The following is a 15,392-nucleotide window of genomic DNA, read 5'->3' on the forward strand; positions in this document are numbered from 1 at the left end:
TGCTACGGTGGCTTGCTTACACGATAATTTTATAATTTCTAATTTGCAAATAATTTAATTTTTCATCATTCAAATAAATCCCGAGTTTTTCCGAGCAGCGGGCGGGCGTACTTATCAAGCTTTAATCCCGACCGCACCCGATCCGAGCAGAAAGTCTCCCGCACCGCTTTCCGAGCAAAAGCGGGTGCGGGGTGCGGGAAATTCCCGTGATTTACCGAGCCCGTGAAAAAAACGGGACATCACTGCGGCGGCGGTTCTCACGTCATAGGTGAACAGGGGTTGCACACTGATGCAAGTATTGGTTATTACTTTTTATTGTTTTAGTTATCGTCCAGCTGATTAAACATCACATTCAAAGATATTACAAAACAAAGTAAACAGCATTAAGCCCGTCAGAGCGAGGAACAGTTGACGTCACAGATAGCGCATTTCCACGCTGAATTTCGATGCTTAGACGTTGCAGCAAGAACTCATAAGATCGTCGTTCTCCGGTCGCATCCTTCAGTCTCCCACCCAATTCACTTAAAAACTTCTTACAGGATGGGCTGGCGACACCGAAAGTCTCAAAAGCTAAAGCAACAAACCAGAATTCAGTTGCCAGATACTCGTATTTCCGGAACTTTTCTTCTTCTGCTTTCCTAGCTGCTTCTCCGGCTTTGATACTGCTGCTGATGACGTTGGACAAGGCAACTGTGTCAACGCACGTTACATCCCATGCCAGCCGTAGTCCGTTTTTCCAAGGCAACTGTGATACACCATCTGGTCGGCGATCATCTACATCGTTCGTCCCCCTCGGCTCCAGTACAGCAGGTAAATTAGCAGTAACGAGGCAAGTATTGCCGTTGCTCTACTCTAGGTGTACGAATGGAACGAATGAACGTAATCCTCGTCAAGAGAGGAATGTTTATTCATTCCTCTCTTCTAGAGCACTGACAATCTCCAAGTACAGATCCAATATTATATGTACCGTACCCACTATCCGGCGTACTGTACATGTACCGTGTAGTAATAATCAACAAGTGCTATGTAATCACAACGTAGTTAGAAATGCTTAATTATTGTTAGCTGATTTTAGATTTTTGATTAATACCGGTGCGAAAGTTTAAATGAGATGTTTTATATTAAGTTTTGTGGTGTTGCGGAGTAGGATACGTAGAAAAGGGCAGGACATCTGTATGAAAAATTTTCATCAGTTAAGTACCATTTCACTGTGTAGGATTGTATCAATGTCAAGGTTTTATATCATATTTCTACTGCATACACTCCAAATTTTTTCCCGCATGTAACATAAAGCATTCCATCGCCTCTCCCTGCCAACAGGAGATGGCAACGGCCGGCTTAAACGGCTGACCTTCCGGCTGAAGTTCTTAGCCGGCTTACTCAACGGGACTGGAAGTCTCGCTGTCTCAGCAATGATCTAAAATACAATAATCAAATTAAATGTTAAAACAAAATAATTTTATATAACAAATTCTAGCGACAGTCGGTTCTCACCTTTCAGCGCACGAGACGTTTTGAAGCAAAGGCAAAACACATTTCCTGAACTGCTTTCGAGAATTGTAAAGTCGCAAAGAAAATCGAAAATTACAAAAATACTTTTTGCAGTTTAACTTTACTAACACATCGGGTACAGCCACATCCCGCGTAACTGCAAACACCATTAGATGTTTCGAATTTGTGTAAAATGCGTCTTTTCGGAAACAATCATTCTAAATGATCAAAATTCAGAAATAGTCAGCTCAGTCCAGACCAGTGTTTAGGGATCACTGATCAGGGCTGATGAGTGAACGTAAGTTGCAGGACCTGTTATTACTACCATTGTTCGGTGCTTACAACTAAGGAAGTTGCCGGTACATCGTACAAAATTCGTGTGCGTGCACGAAAACTTTCACTTTCGCGCACTCCCAAAAAATTCTTTGTTTGTTTTATGACAATCTGTAGCCAGATGATTTGTACACCTAAGCGTGAAAACCGTTTGCGGCCTAACATCCGCTTCGGGAGCAATGGCTGAAAGAAAATTCCAAAAGTTTAAATGCATTCAAGTGTACCAAAAGTCTCATTATGGACCGGTCTTTAAATTTTGCACATAGAAGCACGTAAGTATGAAGATCGTTTTTACACCGCACCAACGTTACAACATTTGTTCAAATTTAAAATGAATTTAAAAAATTAAAATTAATTTGAAAATTTGAAAAAAATGCTAGAACCGTGGTTAGGTGTAATAATGATCTTCATGAATATGTGGGTTTCATGAAAAATTTGGCGAAGATCGGTTGACAACCAGACTTTTGGTGCCCAGCATGCATTTAAACTTTTCAAAATTTGCTTACCGCCTTAACTCTCGAACCGGGAGTTGCGCCCACAGACGGTTTTCACGCCTATGTATACAAATCATCTGGCTGCAAAACACGAATTTGGCAACATGTACCGGGTCACTTCCCTTAAGAGCATGTGATCACTGTGGCCTGCTATCGCGGTCGATCGTTGGGCATTAATAATTGTATATGTGCTGCCGACTGGACGTGTTCAGTGCACTCTGTCCACTGACCAAGCCATTTTAATAACGGGAGCGATACCAATACGACTGCCCTCAAAATATGTTTACGCCAGTTATTAAAAAATAGCGGAGCAGTTATTAAAAGCAGTTATTTTGTCCGTTCGCTCGCTTTGTACGTTTCCGTTATGCGTCAGGCGTAGATCTCGGGATTTACCGCGAGTTACTTTATTCCTATATGGACCAGCATTGGTCAACAATGGTTTATGTATTCCGATTTGCACCACCACTGTTCAATAAACAAATCGTGAGAGGAAAATCGCAACGTCTTGCCGCTTTTTCGATTTATGTCTGTAATCACGAAAAATTTTTGATTGAATTAGACTAGAGTAGTCCGAAAACTGCAGATAGTTTATCGATTTACCGTTGAACACCACTCTAATAACAATTATATTTAACTACACAGACAGCAAGCATTATGTCTTGAACTTCGTCCGTAATAAGTGGAGTAAGTAGTGCCACTGTTTATAGAAGAATCCGTAACTGGTGTGTTACACTTTTAGTACAGAAACATGATGCGGTTGAATTAAGTCAATGGAAAGTTGTAACAGAATGTATATCACTGGTTTGCAGCGTACTTTGCGATTGATACTTGACAATATGCTTGCCCATCGTTGCCGGTTTCCTGGTTTTGAACTTGCATCTTGTACAGTATAGAAAAACCCCGGTGGCAAAAAGCTCTGCGTGCTGCTTCTCTGCCAAATGTAATAGGAATGCATCCTCTTCTTCGCAAGATAAGCGACAAATATGACACTGATATCTTGCGCGAACACTACTCGTGGTCGCATTTTCTGGCGAAAGTAACAACATCTCGGAATTCGCTTCCCTGAAGCGGCTCAGCGAAGTACTGGAAGTTGGATGCACGGAAATTTCGCTGGAGGGAAATTGTATTGTGTCAGTTTCCACATCTATGCCGGCTTCTGAAATATGCTCGGACGGATGATATGGCTGTTGGAGGCCCTCACTTGACATGCACTCAGGTCGAGGCGATACGATCGGGTCCGTAATAGTTGAATCTTCGACTGCATCCGACTGCTGCTGCTCGGTATCGAAAGCATCTTCCTCTTCGAACGGGGAGAATGTGAATACCGGGGTAACGCATGATTCAGTGTCACGAATTGCAGTCGAAGGTTGAGCCTACGCATATACAGGAAGCATCTTTTAAATAAAGGTATAAATTATGACTTACAATTTTGTAAGGCTTAACCGGGTTAAGAAATGTGCAGCACAGAACACCGCGAAACCAACAGTTTATCTTGACACACTATATTTTGCTAAAGGAAGAAAGCCTTACCCGCTAAATTATATACTTAACGATACATCGCTGTGTAACAGTACAGATACGAATCTCAATCACCATCAGGAAACAAACAAAGACATAGTTTGGCACCTTGCGCAACCTTACATTACTAAGCTGGTCGATTGGGTTTGCTTCTTCGTAGTTGTTGTCCTGCCCTTCGTCAACTCTACTGTCATCTTGCATGGATGCGGTGTCGGACAGGAAGCAAACAGCAAGATGCTGTTTCATTGCTTCAGACGAAGATCCCTGTTGGCAGAGTTTCAAACTGATGGACTGCATTTCTAGATTTTGACTGATTTCCCTGTTCGCCATCTCCTGTGATTGTGGAGCGGTGTTGTCAGCGGATACTCCCGTCATAAGGGTAGCTGTATTCGCAAACTCTCCCGGTTCAGTGCTTGTGCCAGACGAAATATTTTCCGGTACTTCCGTTGCCACGTGATCATCCTCAGGCATAGCGTTCTGTTGGTAATATCGCATGCCGAAATAATCATCGAGCGAAAGCCAACGATTATTCGCACACACGGAAGCCGTAGTTTCTGTAAAGTAATCGTTCGTTGTATAAAATTCAATTATTTAATTGTAGGCACATGCGGAGATCGCAGTTTAAAATGGTTACATCAAGGCTGATTTTGATCGGCAGCTGGAAGTACTGTGCAATTTACGTCATTACTGTAAGAACGTGTTCACTATTCACAAACGTGGCTCACCGTCTGTGAGCCATTCACGTTTATGAATCGTGAATGGCTCCTGCGACGTACATGCGCCCGCACTACAAAATAAATGAACAAGTGCAGGGTAACAGTACAGTACAAGAAATGACGTCGGCTTCGCCTCCGCATTTCTTGTGGTCCTCAGTGGATCTGTATAGGTATACCGTATACGTGGTAGCAGATAGCAGATAGCAGATAGCAGTGGTAGATAGCAGATAGCAGTGGTAGTTTGGTCACTCATTCACCTAACGGGAAGTGTGCACTAGATAGCAGTGGTATTTTGGTCACTCATTCACCCAACGGGAAGTGTGCACTAGGTAGCAGTGGTAGTTTGGTCACTCATTCACCCAACGGGAAGTGTGCACTAGGTAGCGGTGGTAGTTTGGTCACTCATTCAGTGTAATTACGAGTATCTTGTGTGTTTGGTCAGTGAAATGAGTACTAATTACCTCGTAGTGATCCGTACTATATTTTGCACAATTGCATTAATTTTCACGATTTGAATGCCTGTCTGGGTACATGATGCAGATTTTTGTCAGCGATTTTCTGATTGAAAGACTTCTGATCAGCGTAATATTTTCGACGTTTCCCCGAAATGGTTAACAGTAAGGTGGAAATGTTTTACGTTTTACGCATTTTCTTACGTTCGACAATTAGAAAGGGGTAATCAATATTCAATCCCATAAGACCCAATTAATCCCTTATGGGATTAACCGAATATTTGTCTTCTTTGAGGTCACTTATTTTCAAACCTAATATTTTTAACGTAGCAACAGTAATTTCGTAAGTATAAACATAGTATTCTTAAGTATGGATGAACTTTAGCTTTACATGGCAGACCCGGCTTTTGGAGGTGATTTGTTTGGTCGCTTGAATGCATTTTCGAAAAAAACGAACACCCTCTGGCCGCGTTTTAGAACATGGGCTTTCCGATGATAGCAGTGGTTTTTGTTAATTCGGTCTGGGATTCTGGCATTGGTGTATGCAATTTTTTCTGTTCGTGGTAATAAAGATCTAGAACTAGATACACACCTTTCTGGCTCTCAATGACGCGGCAGTCGTCACTGCTTCTGATTTCCTCAGTTCCTGCTGTTCCGTTTTCAGAGTGTGGAGAGTGGACCTCGACAGCGCAGTTGTCATTTGGTAATGAATCTGCGTCACCAGTCCTTGTTTGACCGCTGATTGAATCCTCCTTCTCTGAAGTTACATACGACTGTTGTCGATCTTCAGATGGCATCCCCTCAGGTTCGGGCAGAGTTGGGAACGGCCCCGTAGTGATGTGATCAACAGCTGCTTCTGGTGTCCGCTGCTCGATATTACCGACGCCTTCCAACCGACATAGCGTAGCTACCGGAGTTACGCATGTGTCGTCCTCAACTATTGCAGTGGAAGGTTGAGCCTATAAACATGGGAATATTTTAAAACAAAGGTAAGACTGCCATACTATTTCGTGTGGCCCCCCATTCTTAGCAGGCAATGGGGCAGCCCATTACAGCTGAATAAACATCTTCACTGTGTTTTTTTTCCTGGTTAAAGATATTAATTTTCCAGCCTTACTGGGACAAACAAGCCAGCAAATAACCGGCACACTGCAAAGAACTTACACGAGGCAGCTGAAAAATCGCCGGTGATTCTTTGTTGTGGAAATCCCGCTCAACAGCGTCGCTACTGACAGCGCGCAAAGGGGTGTGTTTTGACTGGAGGCCGACATCAATGTGCTGCATTGCTGATGCACAGGAGTATCCCTGTATGTGCAGTTGCGAAACAACGGGCTGCTGCGCGAGGTAGTGGCTGTCGTCCCAGTTCGTCTCAATTGGGAGCGTTTGTGTGATCGGGATTGGCAAAGCCGGTGACGTATTAGCGGTCGATTCGACAGACGGTTCGTTGTCCGTTACGTTATGCTGACGCTTTGGAGCGCTACTGGCTTCGCTATAGTACGGTTGCGGCCGCTGGATATCCACTGTGCTGACGCTCAGGATTTGGTGGCTGTGCACAGCAGTAACTATAACAGGAAGAAAAGTATTAGGCAAAGGCGAGTAGCCTATTGAAATAAACCACGGCTGAGAATTAAATATGAGGCGAAACACCACTACTGAATGTATACAGAAAATATATGTTCTAGTAAAATAACAAGTAAAAATTGCAGAATTTTGCAAGCTACACCTTTATGAGATCGAATTCATAAATTTGCATACCATGCTGATGAAAAATAAATCGCTCTGCTTACCCCAACAGGCAACAGAGAATTCTTATCATAACTAATGGTAAGCAGAACAGAGTGGCCTCTGCGCTACAATAGCCTTCGGATATTCACACGAATATGCTTCCCCACAAGTTAGTTGGAAGCAGCACGGTGTAGCAGTGTAATCTAATCAATGCTTTTATACTTCACCAAGTGTTTCTTTGTGTACTATGCAGGCGCAGACATGGCCCATAATAACAAAACATATGATACCGCCCTGGCTGCCCGCGTTTTCATTTATTTCACGAGGTTCCGGTGTCTTATTTCGCTCACTGCAAGACACCGGTGGACGTAATTTGTGTGAGGCGCATAGGGCATGCTCAACAATAGAGCCTCCGTTTGCGGGCACGTTTCGCCGTTACACCCTGGATCTTGTCTGTATTGGTTAGGTTATATTTTCCCCCGGAAAAATCTTCATAGGAATCGCGTTGCTGCTCGCCATGACTGCTGACTTCAGGAAAATTATGGGGTATTACTAAAGTCTGTAACTGTGACTGGATGGGACCGACTGCAAGTAATTGTGACCGCTTGCGACTGTCCACACAGGGTCTGGGATTGATTGGGAGTGCGACCATTTGGGACTAGGCCTATTAGCTCTTCCGTTCCGCCAGTCGACTGATGGGGCCTTTCCGGTCAATTTTTTAACTGGCTTCTTGTTCTAAAAGGCAGTACTATGCATGCTTTTCTGTCAGTAGAACAAAATCACCTCGGTTAAATTATGGCTGTCTGTGTTTGCAAATTGAACCAAAAAATTCGCGAAATAAGAAGTAATTTGTGTAGGCATGCGTCCAGTCAACCACCAGTTCGTTAGTAAATCGCAGCCAACTGATAATTATTTAAATGTTTTGTGAGCCAATGCCAACCGCTCCGCATTTAGCCGGAAAATATTAAGAAAAGGTCAAAGGGTTTGCGTTTTTGCCGAGAAAATTCATACTGGCAATACTTTTTCGTAACAATCAGGTGGCGATCGTTAAGCCTTGCCGCTACAGTTAATCGGGCGCTGCAACCCGTTTTGCGGGCATATTGGAAGGAATTCGCCCTATCTCTGCTTCCCTGAGCCTTTTGGCCTTTGTGGTGGACACAGACATATTCAACGAATTCATATTGCAAGACCGAAAATTGTGGATTGTCGGCATCTAGCATCTTCGATCGATCAATAGCGAACGTTTGAAAGGTGCTCTTTTGGTACTCTTTAAAGCTTTCATCAAACATTTGCCAGGAGTTGAACTGATCCGGCAGTTTTGCACTGTTTGACACAACTGAGCCTCCACTACTGATACGCATCAGACCTTCCTCGTGATCGGAGGAGAGAGACGATTGTTCCATGGACTCTAAAATGTAGGATTAATTGTAATAAGTGCGTGAAGATGCTTCAATTGAACGAACTGTTTCCGAACGAGCGCTTATACGTTCAGAACCTGCGCTGGGGTTTAACCGCAGTGGACGTGGTTCTGCTGCGCCTTATTTAATGAATAAAATGCTCGTTTTTCTAAACCGCGCACCGACCGGGCAGTTGCAACACATTTTTGTCCAACGGTACTGTAGTTGAGCGAGCACGTTATTAACTACATGGTTTAGAAAATTTATGTGCGCTTTATACCATGTAAACTGTCAAGATTCGTCTCTATATTTTTGGTCTTAGGCCGAAAATAGTTGTGGTAGCGATAAGGTGGTGATCACAGCGCGGTGTAAAACAATATTTGAAAAGAATCATGCAAATATAGGTATATGTTATGCAAAGCTCATGTTATATGCGTAGCCGGGAAGTATGGATTTGTTGACGGTTAAAAGCTTAACGAAGTGCCGGTGACAGTTGCAAATGTTAAAATTTTTGACCAGTGACATTTTCTACCAGCGTCAATACCTTGCGCTTCTGCATGAATAATTCACGCAATGCTTAGTTTCATATTTTGGGATTACCTATATAACGGCAGCCCGTTTATATATCACGTACCAGTTTGACTTTCCTCAGAATCCGAGCTCATTATTGCTTGAGATGTGTACTTCGGTAACTTTCTAACATCTTCGTCTTCACTGATTTCACCAGGTATTTGTGCATTAATCTTTGCTGTGATTCTTTGGTCATGGGCAGACGAAGAGCTGTTGTAGTAGCCAAAATAACAAGCAGGTTTGCGTTGACTGCCTGGATCACCACGTTGCATGGCCTTGAGTCGAGCTGACCTTCGACATCCTTGCTGTGTAATATTGGGGCTGTCTTCACTGGCTGTCAGTGTGTCAATGACGTGCTCTCCCTGGACATCACCATGTCGCATGTCCTTCGATGAAACCGACATTCGACTTCCTTGTTCTATATTATTGTGGCTGTCCTCACTTGCTGGCGGTTTCTGAACGACCTGCTTTCCTTCGACATCAGGAAGTCGCATAATCTTCGATCGAAGCTGCATTCGACATACTAGCCTTGTATTTTTGTGGCTATCCTCACTTGCTGGCTGTGTCTGAACCTGCTCTCCCTCGACATCACCATCGCCATGTATCCTGTTCTTCAATCTAACCGACCTTCGACATCCTTGTACTGCATCGCTGAGGCGGTTCTCACTGGCTGGCGGTGTCTGAACGACTTGCTCTTCCTCGACATCATCGGATTCCAGTGCGGGATCATTCTTTGTGTTGCTCAGCGGACCCGCACTCGATGTGGTCGGTTCTTGGCTGAGCGTCTCTAACTGCTTTAGTCTGAACCAGCTTATTTTAAGCTGCTGCCTTATAATATTCCCTGACATTCCCTCTCCCCGCAGTTTCAGGACAGCTGTGCGCTGCGCCTGATATTTTTGTCGGCATCGTTCCCGATAGCTCCTCATCCTGTCATTTTCAATTACAGCAGCTACGGTATCAGCTGTTTCGTTAACTTCGCACACGATCTGCGCTCTTGAGTAGCCGCGATGGAACAAATCGAGGATGGTTTTCCTTTGCTCTTCGGTCAGTTCGGCCAAGCGTTGCATTCGTTTCACGGTCGACCTACACATATTGAACTGCCTTGCAATTTGGGCAATGTTATATTTTGCTTTATCTGCTTGCTGCAGGATTTCCTTCTTCTCGTCATCAGTCCACTTCTTTTGCAGGGAACAATTCTCTCTAGTCAGGATATTTTTCAGTTTCATCAAACCGATACCCACGCGTTCCGCGATATCCTTCCGAGGGTATCCAGCTTTGCGCAGTTTGCAGATTAGCCGTCGGTTTTTCTGATCGATTCGTCCGTTGTTTGGTGGTTTTTGTGTTTCGGCGTGGCTATCGGCGTCTTTTCTCCGCGCTTTTTGAAGTTCTGCATCAAGATTTTTCGCCCCAGTTCTTCCTTAAAATCGACGCGATCTACTTCCGTTGCAAGCATTTGATTTATAAACACAGACTTACTGGCTCTAGTGTTGGTAGCCATATCGATACCAATGATAGGTGTATGCTTAATCTTTTCTGTTTGGTCGGGTCGGTTCCGCAGTTGATTCACAATGACAATGGCTGGCAGTTATGGTTCTATAACTTCCACGGCTTCTGCCACTTGCTACAGATTTAGGCGCTGGTTTCGGTCACATTCCGAAAACCACCTGCAGTAGGGTAACATCTACTTGCAAGTCGTGCAACAAGTTTACTTCGTCTTTTGTGATCTACTCGTAAGTTAAATGAAACGATGAATTCTGGTTTAACTATTAACGAAACTTGCCGAGCGACATTCCAGAAAATAAAGAAGGAATTACAAAATCTTTTCGGTTTCATGCAAATAACTAAAGTACAAGAAGTTACGTCGGCTGAGCCTCCGCATTCTGCGCCCCTTTAATATTCCAGTACAAGAAGCATTAAACATCCCCACGCCCCTTTTTTTGTGACGCATATATATTCCATTTTGGATTTCTTATCCACCCAAACCTTACACATGTACATACGCATGTACATGTACTCATGTACATGTACATAAGAATACTTATGTACATGTACTCGTATTTTCTAACTCAAGCTGCGGGAATACTCAAAATAAATTTCGTTCAACCGTAAAACGGCAGCAATAAGCGAACTGGCAAACACTCACAGATTCATAAAGCAAAGGCAGCTCGCGGTAAAATGAAATTTTATTTATGATAATGCTTAATGCACTGCCCTAAACTGATTACTATAATATGTTTTCTTTCTTACCTAACAATTTAACTTCTGCTTCTGAACAATTTGGCTCTTTCGTAAGAAAATTAAAAAAGTTTTCTATTTTTGCAACATTTCTTTATTTGTACTAGAAGAGATCGTTCTTTAGGTACGACTAAGCGAAAATGACACCGTTCAGTTTTTTTGGATCTTTATTGTGGCCATCGCGCAATGTAGTACACCCTTTCTGCCATTGTTGAAAATACTTAAATGTCCTTCTTCAAATTTAAATGAGGCAGGATATGTTCTGGTATAGCACCAAATTCGTGAACATCCACGGGACTTTTCGCTGTCGAGTACGTTTTTGTATCGCTTTTTGATATTTTGAAGCCAAAGGATTTTTACACATTAGCGTGAAAACCGTTTGCGCGCGCAACATCCGGTTGGAAAGTTACGGGTAAATCGAATTCCAAAACGTCTAAACGCATTCAAAATGTACTAAAAATCTTATTATATTATAAACCGTTTCTTAAAATTTTGAGGTAAATGCACATTTATATGAAGATCGCTGTTACACCAAACCAAAGGTGCACCATTTTTTCCGAACTGTAAAATGAATTTTAAGAAATTTTGAATTACGGTATTTGAAAATCTGAAAAAATGGTACGACTCTGGTGCGATCTTCATGTGTATGTTTACGTGCAAACTTTGAAGAAGATTTATAACGGGACTTTGGGTAGACCTGAATGACTTTCTGGAATTTCAAATTTCAGTTCTCCCATAATTTCTAGGTTGCGCGCGAAAATGGATTTCTAGCCTAATATGTATATACGAATCTTTTGGCAACAAAATGTTGAAAAGCAACGCATAAAAGTTTCTGGGAGTGCGCGACAGCGAAAGTTCCCGTGGATGTACAGGGATTTTGTGCTACGTACCTGGCCGGATCCCTTAAGATTTCTCGAAGTTTTACAGCTGGAAAAAAGCCATTCAGTAATTAGACAAATTAAAATATGCAGCACCCGCAAAATAGCACCCTAATATTTTGCGTTCATCGGTATGAACATTCCCATTTGTTTGTTGTTGTTCGATTTTCGTTAGCTGTTCAAACAAAATTTGAGGCACAAAAACACAGCAGAAGAATTTTTTGAGCATTATTTTCGCTTATCCAAAGGGTTTACTAAGATGCGAAGCCCTTACCCCAGTCACATGGAGGCGTCAGAGTACCCTGACTTATGCAGTTTCCATTACTTTAGCCCCAAATTTTGAACGAATAATGATATCATTGATATGTAGACGGGCTTTTGCCGAAAAATTAAGTAGCAGTTTGATTTTGTTAAAAATCTTGCGCTCAGCGCTGCCATCAACTGATGGAAATCTTGGTGGGAGAAAAAAAATTTTCAGTGGTACATACCGTTTTGAAGCGACGCACGCACGCGTTCTGATCGTGTTATTTTACCCGTCATACCAAACTCTCAGGCTCTCTTTTTGCCAATCAAACATATGTGAACAAAAAAGATTATCATCCTGTAAATCAAATTCACTGTGAACTTAAAATGCGATTAATTCCGGAGAAAATTATGTGCAGATGCGTTGGATGTTGCTAATACATGGGGAAATCAGTTGCACACTTTTCACGTCATAACGGAACAGGGGTTTTTCAAAGCACTACATGTGTAAGTACCTGCACACTGAGGCAAGTCATTGCCGACGATTTGCCGTCACTCAAGGTGTACGAGAGGATGAAAGAACGTTCCACGTTAAGAGAGGAATGTGCATTCATACCTCTCGTACAGTCGCACTTCTACCAGTAGAGCACAGATCCAATGCATGTAGCGTATCCACTTACAGTACTCGCGTACCGCACATGTACTGTGTAAAGGTGCAGTGATAATCAATAAGTGCTGTGTAGTTACAAATTAATTTGAAATCAATAACTGTGAGCTGGATCTGCCGGCGTTTTTACACCGAAAATTCGACCGGCGTTTTGACCACACAAAATTCTGCCGGCAGGAAATTCGCCGGCGTTTTGACATTGGCCGGTAGGGCCAGTCTGTAATTTTTTACAATTCTATGCGAACTTCACATCATGTATTACATATTATTGATATTATTTTACTTATTGTTACCCATTGTACAATACTCGTTGGCCGTATTATGAAAATCAATTAATTAAAGATTCGCACGATCCATGAACCTTCTTCATTAGTGCAGAGGTATAAATGTAGCGCTTTAAGATCCGCTGTTCTGCTTTTACGTGCAGGTCCATACGGGTGACTAAAGCAGCAGTACAGGGTGGATCTGTAGTGAGCAACTGATTCCCTCTTACTCTGGGTTGCGCTTGAGAGGTAATTAAATCATAAAAATGCCCAGTGCAGAATATGGGTGATGTTGCACCCATGTGCGACCGGCAACGCATTGTCAGAAGACAGTTTGAGCAAGTTGCGGCTAATGCGGCGCAACAAAAAACATATTAAACGTTTGTCCTATTTATTCCTTCACCTTCGCGGTTAGGTACAGCTGTGCAGGTATGAACGGAAGTCAAAGAAATGCTAAACAAAATTACAAAAAAAGCTTGTAGGTTTATCTGTATGAAAATATCATCGAAGATCGTTTTGTATTTTTAAACGTTGTCAGTTTTCAAAAGAAATTTTTCTGAACTTATTTACTGATTTTCGAAAAAGTGGTGTAGTATATGGCGCTGAATTCCTTGTTTCAACTACGCGGGTGGTTGCATTTTATATCCAAGGGGAAATCGATTTTTCACTAACCGTGGCACAGTTGGTTAATTAGAGCGTGAGAGATCTTTGTGCATGCATTTGCGGGATTTTCAGCTGTAGTCTGTAGATATCGTATTCGATTGGCTTACCTGTTAAGCGCACAGAAATATACGAAATGCGAGAATATTAATGGCAGTCGGCAGAGTGCGTACAGTGTTGCATTTTGGTTCTGTGATATGGAACTTGTAAGTGAACTGATGGCGTTTTTCAGACAAATATCGCTGAGACACTGAGACTATATCAAAATTTAATTATTTTTAAAAGAATCTGACTACGCCGCGAATGTATGCAGGGACTAAAGCTAAGTGAGCGCGCTAAGAAAAGATAACGAGCGCATGTACAATACGTGCCGTTGTACGAAGATTCGCGCAATACCTTCAGAAAACTGCCCTTGTTGTGTGTCGAGTCATACTTTTTACAGATTGATTACTTTTGTCGGTTCTGAATTTTAAAATGTTTTGTCTGCTTTATCACATATTAGTCCGGTTCAAAATAGACCGGAAATTTAGTAAATCCTGGCAATTGTGATAATTCTCCGAAAGCTGAGTAACGCACGAGATAAGATAAGCGCTCATAACTGGTCCATATTGCGATGAGGTGTCTTTTGCACGTTTGTACCCACGCCCCATATATTCGTAAATGTTGCTCTAGAAAAAGCTACTCGAGAGTAGAATATTCGAGCGTCAAAGTCGCCAATTTAGCTATTTCTCATGCAAACTCATGTGCACACATATTTTAATGCTTACATTTCACTGCGATATGCCGTAATCGTACACCTCCATTAATAAGTACTCTAACGCCTATCGGGTATCGTCGACACTGCTACGTGCCCAATCTGAATAATTAATTATTAATTAATAACATTATAATTAGTGTTAATTGGCCATCCAAACACATTCTGGTAGCGTAAACCAGACAGTACGCGTAGGGCGCATAAGTTTTTAACATAACTTATAAGTTACCACGACGTGTTAAAATGTCTAATTATAATTAATTAATTAATAACGGGTTCATTAGAATTAAAAATTTTGCGGATAAATAGTGTACAGAGTATTGATTAATTCGCTGACCGGCTGGCGTTTATTAACTTGCAACTAGTAGCGTCAATTAACTGTTTTAAATTAATCGTTAATTATAGGAACTTTTTTAATTTTTTAAATAATCTGAAGCACTGAATTCTGTAGGCAATACATATATACTCATACCCATTACATAGATATAGGCAGCAGTAAGGTGCAAACTGCAAAGTAAAGTTACAGACTGGAATGAAAACACACTATAAAGCAAAATGTCGCACGTTTTTGCGCTCCCAAAATTGCCCGCTCGGTGCAGATATCTGATGCATCATTGCCGTGCAATTATTTGATGTTTGTTAAGGTTTAAAGTTCGATTTTTTTAAGCGTGTGTCACAGATTTCCTTCGCTGAAATCTTCATAACTGAATTCTGAGCCTAACTATTATTTTGATCGTTAGATCGGCTTTCAGAATTTTCTTTCGTTGCTGGGCTAAGGTAGGCTTCGGTTTTACGATTTTCATCGAACACCGGCCGGTCCTAATTCTTGTATTACTTACCTTAATTGCATATGACCTGGCCAAGGTGGATAGGTAATTCCAAGGTGGATAGTGGATTCTACCCCTATACACCTTGACCTGGCTTTCCTACAACAACTAAAAAAATGAAAAAAAAAAGAATAACATGGATCGAGTGCATGTACTGGATGTTTTTGAT

At 42.0% G+C, this 15,392-nt stretch overlaps 1 protein-coding gene and 1 long non-coding RNA gene across 4 annotated transcripts; one reads left to right on the forward strand and one right to left on the reverse strand.

The window, feature by feature from the left end:
* Positions 1 to 2,831: 2,831 nt before the first annotated feature.
* Positions 2,832 to 12,725, reverse strand: LOC129592279 (uncharacterized). Of its 3 annotated transcripts, none has more exons than XM_055488273.1 (7): positions 12,568 to 12,725; positions 10,173 to 10,360; positions 8,761 to 10,113; positions 6,169 to 6,566; positions 5,597 to 5,963; positions 3,960 to 4,390; positions 2,832 to 3,691 (listed from the first exon to the last, which is right to left on the reverse strand). In XM_055488273.1, exons 2-7 carry the CDS (start codon positions 10,192 to 10,194, stop codon positions 3,086 to 3,088), a joined length of 3,177 nt encoding a protein of 1,058 aa, XP_055344248.1. In that variant the 5' UTR covers positions 10,195 to 10,360; positions 12,568 to 12,725; the 3' UTR covers positions 2,832 to 3,085. The 3 variants fall into 3 exon arrangements, with proteins under 3 accessions (XP_055344248.1, XP_055344249.1, XP_055344247.1); XM_055488274.1 differs by lacking the exon at positions 12,568 to 12,725 and adding an exon at positions 12,298 to 12,552 and having other exon boundaries at positions 8,761 to 10,083; XM_055488272.1 differs by lacking the exon at positions 12,568 to 12,725 and adding an exon at positions 12,298 to 12,552.
* Positions 4,013 to 6,779, forward strand: LOC129592281 (uncharacterized). Its single transcript, XR_008690954.1, has 3 exons — positions 4,013 to 4,525; positions 5,669 to 5,993; positions 6,116 to 6,779. It is a non-coding gene; the product is annotated as an uncharacterized LOC129592281 (long non-coding RNA).
* Positions 12,726 to 15,392: the final 2,667 nt, after the last annotated feature.

This window comes from Paramacrobiotus metropolitanus, unplaced genomic scaffold, assembly GCF_019649055.1.
Source record: "Paramacrobiotus metropolitanus isolate TYO unplaced genomic scaffold, Prichtersi_v1.0 Parri_scaffold0000051, whole genome shotgun sequence".
Taxonomy (NCBI): Eukaryota; Metazoa; Tardigrada; class Eutardigrada; order Parachela; family Macrobiotidae; genus Paramacrobiotus; species Paramacrobiotus metropolitanus.